The 18,214-nt window shown below is 44.5% G+C and overlaps 1 protein-coding gene across 1 annotated transcript in view; it reads left to right on the top strand.

Annotated features, from left to right (window-relative positions):
- The window catches only part of Pak (serine/threonine-protein kinase PAK 3-like protein), a 40,773-nt gene extending 24,298 nt beyond the window's left edge, over nt 1-16,475 (top strand). The window contains exons 8-11 of the mRNA XM_084594241.1: nt 228-461; nt 1,226-1,595; nt 2,888-3,222; nt 7,115-16,475. Of these exons, the coding sequence (XP_084450367.1) occupies nt 228-461; nt 1,226-1,595; nt 2,888-3,222; nt 7,115-7,198 (1,023 nt within the window). The 3' untranslated portion in view covers nt 7,199-16,475. The remainder of the gene's footprint in view (nt 1-227; nt 462-1,225; nt 1,596-2,887; nt 3,223-7,114) is intronic.
- Nucleotides 16,476-18,214: the final 1,739 nt, after the last annotated feature.

Raw genomic sequence — 18,214 nt, forward strand, 5'->3', positions numbered from 1 at the left:
TACCCACAAGCAGCAATAAATTTTGCTAATCATTGAAGCATGATAGATAGATTTACATGAATGTGTAAGGCAGATACCTGCAATCGTGGCACACTCACTGTACCGAGCATACGTTCAGAGGCCTGATCCTAGGTGTGGCTGTTGTGCTTGTTAGGAGATGGCTGCCTGTGTTCACCCTCAGCGGCTGTTCACTTAGCGACAACCATGCTGCATTGCACTGTGTACAGTATACAAAGCCCATCGAAGAGGAGAACAAGAATGGGGCGGCCCTGGGCTACGATGCTCGCGACATTGCCAACAACAACAGCACGGCTGCTGCGCCGGGTGCAGTGACGCGGCCCCGCAAGAAGAAGATGACCGACGAGGAGATCATGGAGAAGCTGCGCAGCATCGTGTCCGTAGGCGACCCCAACCGCAAGTACACCAAAATGGAGAAGATCGGGCAGGGCGCCTCGGGCACGGTGAGCATCTCTCTGCCGTGCACTGGAACTGTGTGCTCCATTCGCTTCATACCCCATCGTTTCAATTTATTGCTCCTCAGGATATGTGCTCATGTGATATATCAGACATTAGAAAAAAAAATTTTTTATTGCGAAAGCAATACTACTCTAGGTTTCGAGCCTTCAGCGTAGCGCGGCCTGTAACCACGTCTTAGCCACGTGACGCTGTGACGTCGCACCCCACGTGATACTAGGGTGGGGGCTGGCAGGAACTGCCAACTTGCGTCTCTCGTTTCACAATGGACGATTATGTCAGAATCAGCTTGCTAGGACCCTGGCATTCACATTACCCCTATAGGTCACTAAGGCACATTCATACGGCTTGGTTAAAGCGGGGCTTTATATGTGGGCTGAGGAAGAAGAAAAAGAGAAGAAGAACGCTCGGTCACCCACAGCTAATGCTTTCGCTCAATATATTTGGTTCAGCAGCATTGAACCCTTGTAATTTTTTTTTTTCAATTTTTGTGATTAATGGTCACTGATATTTAGTGTCCACTGACATCATTAACCAGTACTGGACAAGCGTTGTTTCATCTACTGCATATTCGTTTTCTTCTTTGTTAAGATGAAGAAGCTGGGCAAGCAGCTTTTGAGCTAGCTTAAATGCCTAAAGACGGGGTGTAGTACGACTTAGCATTACCTCATGATGGGAAGTTGTGCAGTCCACAGAACAAGGGCAGAGCCACTGGGGTGTAAAGTGAGACAGGACAGGCGTTTCCTTCCAGGTGTTCACGGCAATCGAAACGTCGACGGGTACAGAGGTGGCCATCAAGCAGATGAACCTGGCACAGCAGCCCAAGAAGGAGCTCATCATCAACGAGATTTTGGTGATGCGCGAGAACAAGCACCCCAACGTGGTCAACTACCTAGACAGCTACCTGGTGGGCGATGGCGAGCTTTGGGTCGTCATGGAGTACCTGGCAGGCGGCTCGCTGACAGACGTCGTCACAGAGACATGCATGGATGAGGGGCAGATTGCTGCCGTCTGCCGCGAGGTCTTGCAGGCGCTGGAGTTCCTCCATCGCAACCATGTCATCCATCGTGACATCAAGAGCGACAACATCCTGCTCGGCATGGATGGCAGCGTCAAGCTTAGTGCGTACTATACTCTCAGTCTTTATTGCACGAGTTGGACCTGCGGGCCATGCAAGGGTAAACAGTGGGTCGTGCATGGGCCAAGCTGTTGTGCTAAATATAGTATACAGGCAGAAGCCACCTTGCACTCGTATCCATCATTTTCTCTGTTGTTGGTATATTTTTGCACCACATATGCTTTTAACATTATTTCTTGGTGCTTTGGCTTTGAGAGATGGCAGCTTGTGATTTCTATTATGGTTTACCTTCCCTCTTACAACCGCATGCTGTGAAGTGATGCCAAAAATTGTAAGGTGGCGGGCAATTGTTACAGACAAACAGACTGCCTGCTCTTGAAAGTCTTTATTGGAAATCTTTGCTTCAGCATAATTCATTGGCTCATTCTCGAGTTTTGTGCGGAGATTGCATTTTGAAGTTGGCCTCTATTGTAAGATGTAACTACTTGCATAGTTCTTGCCATAGAAATGCAAAACTGCCATCATAGAAAGGGGGACTCTGCAAAGGAGTGCTTCCGAAGAGCGAAAGGTGCAAGCATTGCCGTATTCTAAATAAACGGGATAAGTGAACATTGTCTTTTCAGGTAATGTCCTGTCCTGGCACACTTGCACTTGGCTCTGGTTTCTTCTTTAAAGATTGGTCTTGCAGGCTGCTTGATGTTTCTTTATGCCAACTTCATGAACCATGCAAGTACCAATCTTTGGTGCGTTAGCTATACCTGTACACAAGCCATCTCTTGTGTTTTGCACAATGTCAGCTAATGTTAAAAGAGCCCCAAGTAGTCTAAATTGATCTGGAGTCCTCCACTGTGGCGTGTAGCACATTATATGAATCCCGTATATCGCATCAAAATGCCATCCTCATGAGAAATTTGAAGGCAGCCAAACCAGCAGTATAGGAGAAAGTTAGGTTAAAAAAACTGTGAAAAAAATAAAATAAGCAGTTTATTATACTTCTAGACTGTTAGGCTTTTGTGTGGGTGTTACTTGGCCTCTAGTATTATATGTATGTGCAGAGTGAATCAGGAAATGCACCTTTTCCCAGCATTTGCATATACTATGTATTAGCAAGCTCATTATACTTTGGAAGTTGTTTTCAGGTTTTGCATTTTGAAGCCGAATCTGGGCTCTCAGAGAGGCAGAATGCTTCCTACTGGGAAAGCATTGTCTCTATACGCTGCTGTAATCATTCATTGTCTCTAGACTCTGCTAGCTGTAATCATTGTTATTTTTTTTTTTTTGTATGTCATCTTCCTTGTATTTTTTCTAACTTCTTTTATTCCCTGTGCTGTGCAGCGGATTTTGGGTTCTGTGCCCAGATCTCGCCTGAGCAGAGCAAGCGCACCACCATGGTGGGAACGCCGTACTGGATGGCACCCGAGGTGGTCACGCGGAAGCAGTATGGCCCCAAGGTGGACGTCTGGTCCCTGGGTGTGATGGCCATTGAGATGGTCGAGGGGGAGCCCCCTTACCTCAACGAGAACCCTCTGCGCGCCCTCTACCTCATTGCGACTAACGGTAAACCTGAAATCAAGGAGCGGGACAAGCTCAGCGCTGTCTTCCAGGACATGCTTGACCGCTGCCTCGAGGTCGATGTGGACCGCCGCTACTCCGCCTCTGAGCTGCTCAAGGTGAAACTCATGCCTTTGTTTGATTTACTCCATCTGTTCTTTTTTCACCTCAAGAAGGATTGTGGGTGCTTTCTATCTGACTACCAAATGAGAAGAGAAATAGCAAAGTCCTTTTAACCTGTTGAGTGCTGCATGTGGTAACACTAGGGCTTGTTTGGCAAAAGTGTTGGGGAAAATTTTGCAGGGGACTTACTGTATATTGCCGATTATAAGTCGACCCCCCAACTTGCGACCAATTTTGGCAAAAAAAAGTTAGGTCGACGCCGCCGCACCCTGCGGTCCTAGCTTGCCCAAAAAGTTTTTCAGAAGGCCGAGTCATAAAGAAACATTTATTTGTTCATGAGACATCTCTGACTCGTCAGTTGTGAGAACACAGTCGCGATCATCATCTTATAAGCCACTGCTGCCGCCGGTCGTGAAGTGGTGCCGAGATGCTGCACATGGAAAACGCTGCAGAGACCATGTCTGTTGGTAGTCCATACCAGGCATAGTTGACCCATTGCGCCCAAAGAAGCTCACTTCAGCCGCCCTGTTGGTGTCTTTCGGTTTTCTTGCTGGAGCCACTCGTAGAATGCACGGATGCGGTCTTTGAATGGCTTATTCAGCGCCACATCCAGTGGCTGAAGAATAGGTGTCAATCCACCTGGAATGATGACCAGGTTGCATCTTGCGTTCGCTACCACTTTTTAAGGCGAAAGCCTAGCTCATATAGTCGTTGACAAAAGCTGTCCGCGCGAGCGGCACACCTGAATAGTTGACAGAGAAGTGACGCCACCAGCCGCCAAGTTCGAAGCGACCAACCAGAAGTCTCATCTTGTCTAGCGTTCCTGCCATCTGCAATCCCACACTAGAACGCGTGCCAAGGAATGCCACGCGACAGGAGTGATGGTGTATCGTCCAAACGCACACTTGTCGGAGAAAGTGTGACAGACACTGCCTGCGCCTTTCGTTTCCTGTAAACCAATTATAATTATGTGTTGCACTGCAACAAACGCCGATAAAAGGAAAGCAATGAGAGGCAAATGATAGGAGAGGAAGGGTAGGCTTTCTTCATTCTCCTCTTAAGAGACATCTAAGAGACCCTAATTTTTTCACACGGTCGGTTATGTGGCCGCGGAAAGAGTCCAGGATGAGCATGCTGCGGGGCTTCAGCAGTGTCCCTGGATGCATGCACCACACGAAACGAAACCATTAGAGGACCATTTCATGATTAAAAAATCCTGTCTCATTCACCCGCACGATGACATTTGGCGGGAACTTTTCCTTCGTCGGGATCGTTTTCCTCTTGAACAGAAGGAATGGCGGTAACTTGTGCCCATCTGCCATACAGCATAACATGACCTGGAAACGGTTATGTGTGTTACCCGTTGTCAGCAGGCGGACCTGGCGCTCCCCTTTTGCGGACACGGTCCTATTGCTAGGCATATCAAACCAGACTGGAGTCTGGTCACCGTTGCCTATTTGACCAAGCAGGAATGAATATGTTGCCCTCAGGTCATTTACGTAGTGCAGAAAGGCACTCCGTTTTTCTTCGTAGACTCTGGGCAACCGTTGGCATACGGTTGTTTGTCGCCTTAGGCTGAGACCGTTCCTTTTCATTAATTTCATGACCCACCTTTAAACTCGGTACGCGGGATGCACATCTCTGCAACAGTGCGTGCCTTTGTTTCAATGCCATTGTAGCAAGCACTCAGGCTCTTGCTTCTCTGGTTGTGAACCCAATCTCGAACCGCCTCCTTTACGGCAGTGTATTGTGCGAACTTCGGCCCACGATAGGAACGGCGTGTAGCAGCGCACTGCAAGACTCTTGCTTCATTGCTTCCTCCAGCCTCTTATGCACTTTTCTGAAATGTCGAAATTCCACCCCACTGCGACATTGTTTTCCGACTCTGCGTAGAGGATGGCTTGCCGCTTAAAAACCATGCTGTACTGTTGCTGAGGTTGCGGCGGCATCTTGCGAGGCGTCCGTCACGCAGGAACACAAACCACATACACCGCTATTAGCTGTCACGTAGGGGGTGCAACAGGCAGAAATAATGAAAGGCACACAACGTTGCATAACAATACGCGAAAATGCTTCTCGGCTCTAAAGACTGGTCATGTGTGGTCTAGATTTGGATTGGATTGGATTGGATTTGTAGCTGTCCCATTTGTATTAAACATTGCCAGCCCGCACGGATTTGGCAGTTTTTCCGTGGAACGCCCACGGTTTGTCGATAACAAGTTGCTATCATATTAAAACAAACTTTTGGTGCATATCTCAATTAAATTCATGTTTTTTTTTTTTAAGCAAGTCCACTTTCGCACCTTGTCTGACAACTAATTATGGAATTCAAGTGCACGGGGCATGATATTATTCGCAACTCGGTCGAAATTACTTTTGACCTTGCATATATGTAGGCCGCCTTTAAAAAAAAAAGACATCGACTTATACGCGGCAATATACGGTAATATGAGGTAATATGGAGGGTCAAATTCTAAAGTTAAAGCTCAGCTACTTTGGTCATCTGATGAGAAGAGAGGAGTCGCTGGAGAAAGATTTGATGTTGGGAAAGGTTGAGGGTCGCCGGAGAAGGTGTAGGCAGCGAACGCGATGGTTAGATGGCATTCTCGAGGCATTGCAGATGAAGCTATGTGATGTTAAGAAGATAGTGAGAGACCGGAAAGCGTGGCGTGACATGGTCTATAGGGTCACGAAGAGTCGGACACGACTGAACGCCTGAACTGAACTGAACTGAACTGATGATTGATGCTTGGTGCACATTACTGCAAAACTTAAAAAAAAAAAATAAGAACAAAAAGAAAAGCCGAGCTTTTATGCAGCCAGTGCTTGGACTCGGGATCGAATGTTGTGCGTGCATTCTTACCTGTGACTGTCTCACAGCACCTCTCTGAGTAAGGTGCAAGTTCAAGTTGACAATTTAAGATTCACTTCTGTTCACAGTTGCGTGACTTGCTCATTCTGTGATTCGTCAGTGTTGTTTTGCATGTGTAGCAGACTCGCATTAAAGTGAACTCAGCTAAACTAGATTCTTGGATGAGATGAACAGTGCCAGACTTTTTGGTTGCTTTTTAGTAGGACTCGGGATAAAAGAACCCATTTAAGATGAACTGTTTCATGCTGTCTTCAGCTCACTTCGTGTAATGTTGGAACAAATGCTCTGTGTAATTATTCTCCCTCTCTGGACGGCCACTTTATTGCTTGTATTAGTGCAACATATATTTGAACACACCTAGCATGCTAACATTCTTTTAAGGCCGCTTCTATTAAGACTAACTTCTGATAAGACGAACAAATTTTCTGGTCACTTTGAGTTTGCTGCAAAAGGAGTCTGCTGTATGTATGCCTCGCTGATATGTATAACCTGAAGTGGCTGTTGTTTTCATTGAAAGAATTTAAAATTCCCACATGATGGAATTTTGAAATTGTTTCTTGTTTTTTATTGAAGTGAAGCTCCTTGCAAAGCCTTTGCCATTTTTTTCATGAAGAGAGGAGGAGTGTGTAACGGGCACTAAAGCTGCACAGGCCTGAAACTATGTCGGTTGGCTGGTAGGATTGCGACATCGCGCATAAAATGGGCAGGAGGCTGTACTGTGTTACTTAGTTTTTATTTTGTTTCCTGACATATGGTTACTATGTATCTAATTTAGGGTTGCTGTTCATCATCTATTTTTAATTGCTTTTACATTTCTTGCTACATTTATATACCTGTCCCGAAATATTTAGGCTTGTTGTGATTTTGGATCTTCCTCATGTGTGATGTTTAAAAATAGCAAGTCTTGAATTTGGGGCTGTGTTTCCTTATGGAAGCCCACTGAAAGCCTTACTTTTATACTAGGTGATTCTCACGTTTTTTTTTTCTTTTTTACCCACTCCTTCTTCCAATTTCAGCATCCATTTCTGAAGCTTGCACGACCGCTCACCAGCCTGCACCCACTCATTGTCGCCGCCAAGGAAGCAGCTAAGAGCCATTGAGGGACTGGTACCAGAGAGCAAACAGGCTCGCTACCCCGTTTTCACTACTCTGCTTCTGTCTACATGGCTAACAGATTTATGGCCTTCTATTCCACAAAGGAGGCACTCTGTGACCAGCTCTTGCCGCCTTAGACACTCGTGTGTGCAAGACGGCATCTACGCACAGCACAACTTGCAGATGCCTTCTCCAGTTCCCTGTAAAAGTTGCATGTGTGTCACTCTATGCGCCGGGTGGTCGGATGCACGCATACAATGGGGCATACCATTCTTCTGGCCTCAGGGTGCCACGTGTCAAACATTGCTGGGCCGTCGGCATCCCGATGCTCTGCACAAGGCTGGAGACCTTGACACCGTCACTGGAGGTAACAGAGAGATCAACAACTACTCTGCAGGGACTTCATTGGCGACATGCGGCAAGAAAGATCTCAAGGGCAGGGGCGAGTCAGGCAAGGGCACGTGATGAGTGCTCGTGGTCTCGCACTTCGAACACTCGGTGCTTGTCAGTCACACTACTGAGCAAGTGTAAAACAATTGTCAACCTATTTTGCATTTAGGAATGCGCTGGTTATTGGAACCATGTATTGCTGTGGCATCAGGATGGTCTTCATGGATCTAAACTCATAGTTTGTCATTCGAAACAGAATTTCTGTTGCAGTTTGCATAGTAAAATTAAGGCCCCCCCCTCCCCCCTCCCCCCTCCAAGGTGCTGCATTTGTCCAGTAGTGTGTGTCACTATAGGCTTGAAAAGATGGAATGGTGAAGTTTCTTGATGCATGTCACTTGCTTTCACAAAAGGCCTTTTTCCTGTGTATTCTCACACTGTTGTAAGAGAGCCTCCTATAAATGATGAGGCACTTACAAAAACAAGTATCATGCTTTCTGTTGGCATGTAAGAACTCCAGCCACGACAGAGACCTGGATGCATAAAATGATGTCATGTTAAGCAAGCTTGACTCTGCACTGTTGCATCATCATTGCGTTGCTTGTTTCAGATACTTTGGAAGCTCTTCTTTCTTGCAGCAGAACAAATATTTATATAAGTTGCAAGTGGAGAGCTTCCACCACGAGAGCTTGTGCGAGGGTGCTTGTAAATTTTATAGCTATAGCATTTCAGTAACAGCAGGGAAGTGTAGGCCAGGCTAATGAAAACATAAGTTGACAACCTTAGAGTTGTGCAAGTGACATGCATGAGGTGGAGACATCTTGCACGTGAGGCTTCGTTTTTCCATTGTGGTAAACGCAGCATGATGCTGCTTACTGCAAAGTAGGTCCACTTCTCTCAATATCGGAACTGGCATCCATGTCAATGCACGTTAAAGATCCCCCAGGTGGTTGAAATTACCCCGTAGCCTTCCACAAGGGCACCTCATTCTCTCTATCCACTTTCACTCCTGCCCTCCTCCCTTCCCATACTGTGTGGTGTCCACAGAACAAGTGTGACAGATACAGCACCTTTCCTTTGTGTGAAACAATTTATTATTATTATTATTATTATTATTATTATTATTATTAATTTTACTGAAAATTCAGTCTTGTTGAAAGTTTGTGTTGAGTGGCCAGAACAGCTATTTTACGAGGTCATTTGGAATGGGAGCACAATGGCATTGGTAGCTGTAATATTAGCTGCTGCTATCCAGATTTGTAAAAGGTTGAAATTCAAGCCATGAAAGTAGGATGTTGATGGCATGTAGTCGTTGGGATTTGAATGACAGATGCACAAGTGATACCTTTGCCAACTTTATGAAACAGACAAAGAAAGGCCCTTCTTCCTGGTATACAAAATGTACTCTCTGGCAAGTTTTATGCTGAACGCCAGAACTGTGATTGCTGTCATGTCGCTGTACCTTCTCCATTCAATTTTTTTTTTTTAGCAACCACAGAGACTTTAATTGTGCTGCTGATTGTGGACTATAGCTTTTGACATGTCTCACAATTGCTGCTGCTTTTCCAGCAAAGACTGTATTTTGTGATGCGTGAATCTGTGAGGCTTGTGCAGTTACGACTGCCTTCCTGTGCATTTGGTTGCGCCTCTTGACTGCATTTGAGAGTAGCAGGAGCAGCAGCGTTAGCTGTGTCTTTATCTTGGCTTATTTCAGTGTCTGCTGGAGAGAGTTATTATTAGTATGCAAGTGTGAACACCACATGGCAGTCATCATTGTGCACATTATTATGATCTTTCACGGCTTTTGTGCTCTACTCAAGGCAGCACTGCAAGGTTTCTGCTGGAGAAATGACGGTTTAGAAAATCGACTTCTGGGTTGGTTGGTCAGTCTATTACCATTGCACATTTGTTCCTTTGTTCCTCGTGGAACTGGCTGTAACCTGTTTGTCCCAAAGCCTGTATCTATTGGGGTCCTGGAATAGTTGAAAGCATGCCTCCGTTCTGCGATGTTATTGGCAGCTCTTCACTTGGTTGTGCATCTTTTGTCGGCGATAAAAGGCAGGTGACTACTACATAATAATGCAGCTTGGAAGCAGTGGGATAGTACTTGGCAGCGGAAGTTTTCAACACTCCCACGTTCTTGAAGTTGTTTGCTTTTGCCTAAGCGACAGTCTTGTTTAATTGTGTTCACATAAAATCAAGCTGTGTCTTTTGCAGTTTGTTCTGTTTTATGGCGATATATAGTAATGCTATATTTACTTTTTAGTGTTGGCCAATTATTTATAACCTTTCAGGCACCTTAGTATTTACACAATTCCTTTTTCTCACTCTTCACGCTGCCTTTACAACTGACCATTCAAGCGTGGAAGTGGCAGTGAGAGTAATTGTCAATGCAGTTTTTTTTTTTTTTTTTTATTCGTGACACTGCTGGTCTTCCAAGTCTTGGCACACGGCAGCATCATAGCTTATGCAAATGGTACCAAAGATGAACGATAAGTGTGATTGGTGATGTGGCATTTAGCTTGCTTATCACATTTCCTCTTGCCGTGGCATAGTCTTCACCTTTCTTCTTTTGCTCGGTTTTGAAAAGCCTTTGTAATCTTTATTGCGCAAGTTGTGGCACTAGACAAAAGCAGAAAGGTGAACAAGCGAGCAGAGTTCTGAAGTTGGCTGTGAAAGTGCACGCATCCACTTTGATGGTGCAAGTCAAACAGCGTGAAGTGGCCATCGGGGAATTGGCCCTCATGCTCTTGTGCCAGCATGTTTTTCACTAACACTACTGTCAAATTGTTTGGTTTATGGGTTTTCATTGTGTTGTGTTCTCTGTGCAATACCATTGTATGTCGCATTGCTTTTTAATAGCCTGTCTTATTTTGCAACATAATTTCAGTAGTAGGGATTGACCGAGCGCCATTTCGCTGGTCAGCGATGTGTAGGAGTGTTGCGTGGCAGCTAATGGTTTAGAATTTTTCAGTTACGCCTGTTCTTGTAGTCTTTGTTTTATCAAGTTTTGTTCTGTTTTGTTTCTTGTGCTGATGAGCTGCCCATTATGTCAGACATTTGCGTTGGGTGTGTCCTAGCTGAATTGTTGGATTGTTTCTACATGACACTGATGAAAATATAGAATTTCTATAGTGTTTCATGCTCTGGGGATAATCCATGTCTGTGTTGAAGTGCAAGTTGTCTTTCAGTGTCAAGGAATAATGGGAAAAAAGTACAACAGCCCCTATTTCACTTTTATTTGTTTATGCTCCTGAGACTGAATGCACTGCAATGCAAAGTTACTAGCTTTTGCTTGCTGAAATTTTGCATAATGGTCGCATATGTGCAGAGATTGTCCTTGCACACGCTGTTGTTCTCGTTTTCAACGTTTGGATTTTTTTACATCCACTTTAGAACTGTGCTGTCAGTGTTCTTGCTTCCTCAGTTTGCGGGCTGCTTTTTTCCTATGTTCTTTTCCTTTTGTGCATTTTTATTTTAGTGGTTCTTTGCTCAAACAACGGTTGCTTACTTTCTAACCAGTAGTAGCCAAACTGTGTTCTACTTCATCTAATGATGGTTTATTCTCCTGTGGTCACTTTTTGTTTTAAGACAGCAGCACAATCCTGTATTTCTCAGATTCTTTGTAAATGTGCAGTTGGCCAGCTATGTTACCGATTCTGCTTATTTGAAGTTTTTTCCTTTTTTTTCTGCATTTTATGTTTACTGTGTCTTCTTGATCACGAGGTGAGGAGCCTCTAGCGCATTGAGGCAAACAAAATGCCACACTGTTGCAGTACCGGTGTACAGTTCTAGAAATCTTGTCATGCAGCATATTGTATGCAGTTTTTGCATGAGGATCTTGTGTTTTCTCTGCTTGCTCGGAGCTGTATCTTGAAGCTGAACTTTGCGCTGCTGCATGGATCTTTTTCTCGGGAGTTCAGGATACATAGCTTTTGTGCATTTGCAGTTGACTGACTTGCATTATTATACGGCTTACGGTTTATTTTCAGGGTAAGTTGTTAAGGCGATGTTCACCCTTCTGTTTCTATGAGAGCTTCAAAAGCACAGTGCATACATTTTAGAGATTGGCAATTAGCTCATGTTTTACAGCCAGCCGTGCATGTTGTCTTCTTTCTGCATGCATAAAAACTAACCAAAACTAACCAATCTGGCTTGTTATGAATGTATTCATTCTTGCGTTTCTTAGTGGATTGGTGTAACACTCTGTGGGTTGGAGTGCCTCACTGCCTGCCTTCAGAAAAAGATAGCATGAAGCCGAGAAATTCTGCCTCTTAGTGGCACTTTAAGAACTCTGTGTGAATTTGGTTGTGTTGAAATGTGTGCAGATTATGGGGTTACGATTACCGTTGCTATACGCAATTATTCGTACTGTAACTTTTTTATTTCACCAGCCATATCTGACAATACAGTTTGGTCACCGCATTTGCAGTTTGCCTGCCTTGTTTGAGGCCTAAGGAAGGATGTGTTCCGCATGCAACGAATACTGAATGCATGGAAAGAGGCGTTCATATTGCAAAGTTTCATGTGCTTATCAAGAACCAGAGTGAGAATTTGGAATGCATGGGACCTTTATAATTGTTTTCATCTGAGGACATAGCAGGGTCAAATGTGAAAAGGTTTCGCCTAGTTTTTCCTTTGCTTGGTTTAGTCTTCAGGTCGTGTTACACATGCTTTAGTCTTATAAGTATCTCCTGCTGATAGACTCCAAGAAAGGCATTGCACAGCCACTCCACATCTGTGTGAACTGGCATGATTCTTGAATGAGTGTCTTGCTACTCCAAAAAAGCACCAGAAAACGCTAGAACAAATGAACTTCTTTCACAGAAGCAAAACACAAAAAGGCCCCCTTGTGAAGCATTAAAAAAAAACAACCCCGTGACATTTTTAATCAGAACTATTTGCTGACTGAATATTAAGATTCAGAGCTGTGAATGTCATTACTGTGCTTGGCTTTTATATGACATGCTTTGCACCCCCGTAGTGATGCAGCTAAACTGTCCATTTTCATGCCTTCTGCTTTGTTTTAAATTATTTTTAATGGTCATTGACAAATAGCCTTTCCATTTTAGTTGAAACCTTATAATATTTTCAGGCTGTGTACACTCTTTTTTTCCCTTTGGGCTTATTGCTGCCTATGCCCCTTGCATGCGCAAACTTCGGGCGAGCTCCAGGTCATGTCTGACATGTGAATATATTCGTGCCTGTGGCCTCTATTTTTTATCCTGTTGCATTTTTTAACTCATTTCTTTGCTGATTATTGTTTGTGTGTCACACAGCCTATTTTAAATGTTTTAAAAACTGAGTCTACCTTTTTTGCAATGAAAGCTCTTAACACAAGTGTTTTAAGGAGTGGGCAATTTAAAAGAACCATGTGTGTATTTTTGATTTATGTATTTTTGATTTCGGCAGCACGGGTGGTTTCTGGCAGCTTAGTTTTTCTGGCGTTCTTTCATTTTTCGAGCCAGAAGCCACTCTTGGGTTTTTAACTGTAAATGTAAAAAGTTCTCACAAGAAAGAGTTCTCACAAAGGGAAGGATGTGTTAACGTTAAAATGGTATGATGGCACGTATTATTTCAATGAAATGCAAAGTCGACTGTCAAAGCACTCCTTAGAGAAGAGATGTCATTGCAGCACGCAATTGTTTGTCATACCCATGGCTTTGGTAACATGATTGTGGGATTACCAGCACTTGCAGCAATTTTCTGATTGTGGCCAGTTGGTTTTTGCAGTTGGATTCTGCTAGTATAATTCAGGCCGGTAAATGGTAAGGTTAATCTTTAAGGGAAGCTGTACCTGAATGGCCAAATTTGTTTCTGTAATGAAATTGGCTCAAATGCACGAGGGCACGAAGGAAAGGTGACCAGTGGACAAGTGTCACAGTGGTGGTCCTTCCTCTGTATACTTGTCCATTTGCGCTGAGATGACAGTTTACATATTTTCAACAATATCAGCCTGTCAGCACTTCTGAATTGCTTCAATTTTGCCGTTTCCTGCTATAGCCACATAGAAGAGTTTCACGCCTATTTTACTGTCAACATGTATATTCTCTCGTTTATTGCATTCACTGCCTGTTCTTATTTCTTAAATATTGAGTATTTCTGCTTTTATTGAACTAATGCTTGTTCACCTGCTATAAATTTGAGCATTCTGTAGCAGAATGTAGCATTCTGAGAGGTGCGCACTGAGCATGAAAAATGAAGTTGGCTTCAATGTACGTTTTTTTGGGTTGTGATCAAAGTTCAAATTTTAGCAAACATGTTTGCAGCAGTTGAAGGTAGCGGGTATTTTGAGCAGCAGTGCCATCGAACATGCTTAGTTGATCGCTTCTAAATCATGCCACAGCATTGATAGATCAAGGCACACCCTAATGCAGTGCAAAAAGTCTAGGGCATGGGCAGAAACGGACACAAAGACACAAGTGCGATACACACAAGTGTATCTACAAGGAGCACTTGCCACGTCCTTATCCCTTTGCGCTGCTTATGACATCAAACATTCACTGGTTCTAATGAGGAGAGTGCGCTCGATACACCATTCTTGAGCATCCACACAGATAACTTGGATTTTGTGGAGTGCATGCAAAATCGAACTTACTTCGGTGTGACCTTACCATCGGGTCATTCTTTGAAATATCCCATTCTCTGGGTAATAAAAAGGTTGAAAAAGCTTGGCCAGAAATTTTGTCTGCTCTAATCATGCACAGTTCTCATACAGATACATAGCCCCATCTGTTAATTTTAGCTTGTGGCCGCATGCTTAGGTTTCGGTCTATGTGCCGGAGAGGCGTTTATTGTGACATTTCATTGTTTTCAAATTTATGGCAAGGTGCTTGCATTGTTCACGGAGGTTGAATTTTCTTGCTACCTATGGGTTGCCAGAGGTTGTGGCATTGCTTGCAGGTAGAGAAAGTGCGAATCCATCATTACCTGGTTTTGAGACCACCAGAAATTACCGCAGATTTTAAGCTGTATTGCATTGTGCTAAATTGTTGTCTTGGCACACTAGGTGAAGTGTTACTGTCTGTTGGATCAGTGTTATGCATGTGGAAAAAAACAGAAGACCTGCAACTATCACTATGCATGATGCTGCAACAGTCTGTCTACCATTTTTGGGACTGACTCGCAGTGTATCTTCTAGAAAGCGCTGTAATTGGATAAAATGGCCGACGTGATGCTGTTTACATAGTTGGAAGAATTTGAAGGTCAATGTTAGATAAATTAAGGCCAGTTTTAGTCAGTGTAAACAAGCTGCATTCAATAGAGTAGTGTATATTTAAATATAAGCCAGAAGCAAAAGCCCCCCGTAACTTGGAAGTTCCAGAAACATAATTGGAGCCACTTTTATCTCTGCAGGTTGCTACACAATTGTGTTCATGGAAGTGTAGCATGCTTGAAATATTTTATCTTTGCACCCTGGTCTTGGGTAACTTGAAAATAGCATATCATCTGTGCTGAACAAAGTGGACACGATGAGCTTCAAGCAGGTGCCTGTACTGTCATTGGTACCATGTACCATGCAAAACATAAGAATCAGGTTCGCATCAATTTCTCATGTGCTTAATTATAAGACCATAAAAGCAGTGTAAAACATGCTGCTATATTTGCCTATGGGTTGCTTTTTGTACACTACTGCGTCACAGGCAGTCAAGAACTCCCGGTGGGTGGTTCAGCAAGTCGGAGGGAGATGGATTTTTATATGCCATGTAAATGTAAGGCAGCTACTATTGGGAGCACCAGTGGCTATAATTGGCTCATCCTTGGTGCCCTTCGACCTTGCACAGTGACTCAAGCATCAAGTCCTTTTGCTTGTTGTAAACAACAGCTGGCACAGGTCTGCTCCTTTTTTCAGTCCTATTGGTCTGCTCGGAAGGGTGACACTGTATGGGGACTGCCATCTATGTTTAGTTCTGCAGTTGACCCTTAAGGCAGAATCAAGCTGTTAGGCTGGCAAGAAGCAGAAAACAAGTGTGGCCAGCAGTGCATGACCTCTGGATGTACACATCCACTGGCTAGCCTCTGGTTTCCACCAACACTAATCTGGTCTTAGTTCTGTTTTCTCATTCATTTTCAGGTCAGATATGTGTCCTGGTATAAAAGGCTAGCTTTTTCTGGCTCCGCCTTGGCAGTTCACAATTTCATGTGCACTCTGTAGCTTCGTAACCAGTGCAGTGTCCCTTGCCAGCATGACTGTTCTACTCCCAGGAGCGATAATGCTTGCATCTATTGAGACTTTGAGACTTCTTGTGTTCCTGCTCTAGTGGCCATTATGTTGTGTACAGGACATGAATCATGTTCGATTTAGGAAGAGTACACTACGTAAGGTGCCCTTGTGGCCTGTGCTGGGTTTGAGCGCGCCGTGTGGTGCTTTCAACACTCACATGCGAGTTCATTGTGTGGCTGTGCTCCACTATTGCGCTGTGTTTGCAGACTCGATGTTCTTACAAGATAGAAAAATAGGCACATGTGCGTGCGTGCATGCATGCATGCAATGCTCTCTTGTGGGTGGTCTGTGTAAGAACGTGGTAAGGTCGTCATCCATGTGACGATTACCTGCCATTGGAACATGCCTGTCGTCACAGTACTTCGACGTGCCTCTCCCGTCTAGTACATACTACTACCGTTCCTCCTCTTTTCACATCTGTTCACCACCACTGGCACCGCTACAGTGCTGCGCACTGTGCCACTGGCTGCAGTGCATCGACATCGCACTGCCCCTGCATATGTGGTGTAGCGATGGAACGATTGGTCGCGAGACTTTGGACTGCTGTATTCGAGAAGTGTGTGCATCTTTGTGTGAGCGCGTGGGTGTGCAGGTTTGAGTGTGACTTTTCACTTTAGTGGTAACGAACGAGGATGCAATAATGCTGGGTGAATAAAAGACTTTTATAGGAACGTAGCCGCACTGCCGTGTCCTTTTAATTTCCCGTGCATGATGCAATTTAATGACCTTGTTTGTGGGTTGGATTTCGAGTTTGAAACTAAACAGCAATAATTTGTTGGGTGTGGCTGGAATTTCGTTTTGAATTGTCCTGTAGAAGCACGAAGCATGCACCTGTCGCTGGTGAGCCAGACTGCAGTGTAAGAAAAATTCTGCAAACGCACTTAAAACCGCCTACATGTATGGCTGAAAACTTACTCGCGCGATGTGCTGCTGTGGCACCCACTCCCCAAGTTTCTTTCCGTGACGTGCGCTACCACGTGACCGGTAGTGAGAACTTGGAAGCAATATGTACTCTTTGTACTTCTCTGGCGGTGCACGCTGTGCTAGGTCCCATGGTATGGTGAAGTGCTAAAGGAGTACGATTGGAGGCACGTATGTCGTCGATTTGAATCCTTATCACAAAATAGCATCCAACTTTATTAGCAGATGTATGTATTCTTAGAGGAATGACTAGCAATGGACAGCATCTGCTACAACTGAGGGTACACAATACGGCTGATGAACTGATTAGCGCCCATCTTACAAGCCAGGTAATGCGACTGGCCACAACCAAGACTGGTCGCAGGGTCTTAGAAAATTTGAACATTTGCTTTCCACAAGTGGCTGGGAGACAATGATATACCTCAAGAGTGGAAGAGCAAATTCCTTATGCTTCCACTCCCCAAAAACATGCACCCGGATCATCATCATGCTAGACGAGTGGAAGCAAGAAGATGAACAAATCTTATTCAAGAGAAGGAGCCTTCTTCGTGGATGCTGCGGGTCCTGTAGCGGGGATGTCAACAATATCAGTGGTGCACCAAATGCAGGTCGTGGAGGGGCTTTCAGTTCGTAATCGGGATACGCAGGCTATGGAGGAAGTGGCGACAGCTCTAGCCGCAATGCACTCCGCATCGAAATACATAGTTACAGATTCCCAGGCAGCTTATAGGAACTATACGCGTGGAGGAATCGCCACTAGCCTGCAAAATTTTGAGTCAATGTAGGACTTCAGCTGCACAGAAGGAGCTAATATGGGCACCAGGTCACCAGGGAGTTGAAGGAAACGAGCACGCACATGCTTCGGCCCAAGCTTTTCTTCCCTGGAATCTTTCTACGTCCTCCCTTGCTAATTTAGCCCCCCCCCCCCTCTCCGTTAACAACATATTCAGAGATATTACAGCATTTGCACCTTGAAAAAGCAAACATTCCCTAAGCCCGCTAAGGGTCTTGGTAAATCAGAAGAGTGTCATCTTCGAAGGTTACAAACTATGTCATTTAATAATCCAGCAAGACTTCACGGCATTGAGCCCGAGTCCTTTTTGGCGCAGTGCAAATTCTGAGGCCAGAAGGCAAACTTATACCATATGGTATGGGCTTGTCAACAAAATACCAGTATTGACATAATAAATTAGCCAACGTAGGAAGGCTGGGAGGCGGCCCTGTCCAGCCCGGACCTCGAAGAACAACGAGCCCTCGTCGAAAGAACACGGACAGCGGCTTTTACCAACGGTGTCCCGGACTAGGGACCGATCAGCCTTCCCTTAATCTAAGCCAATGTGGCTTTCAATAAACGTTTTCATCATCTGCATCGAATAAACCTTAGTTGCGAGTTAGCGCCAGTTGTTGTTCTTTCTCTGTCCCTGTTTCTAGTTCGCGCTTTTTTCAGCCATGCGATGTCAGTGCACGCTAAAGAAGCCCAGGTGGTCAA

This window comes from Amblyomma maculatum, chromosome 2 (assembly GCF_055883805.1).
Source record: "Amblyomma maculatum isolate TAMU_Amacu chromosome 2, ASM5588380v1, whole genome shotgun sequence".
NCBI lineage: Eukaryota > Metazoa > Arthropoda > Arachnida > Ixodida > Ixodidae > Amblyomma > Amblyomma maculatum.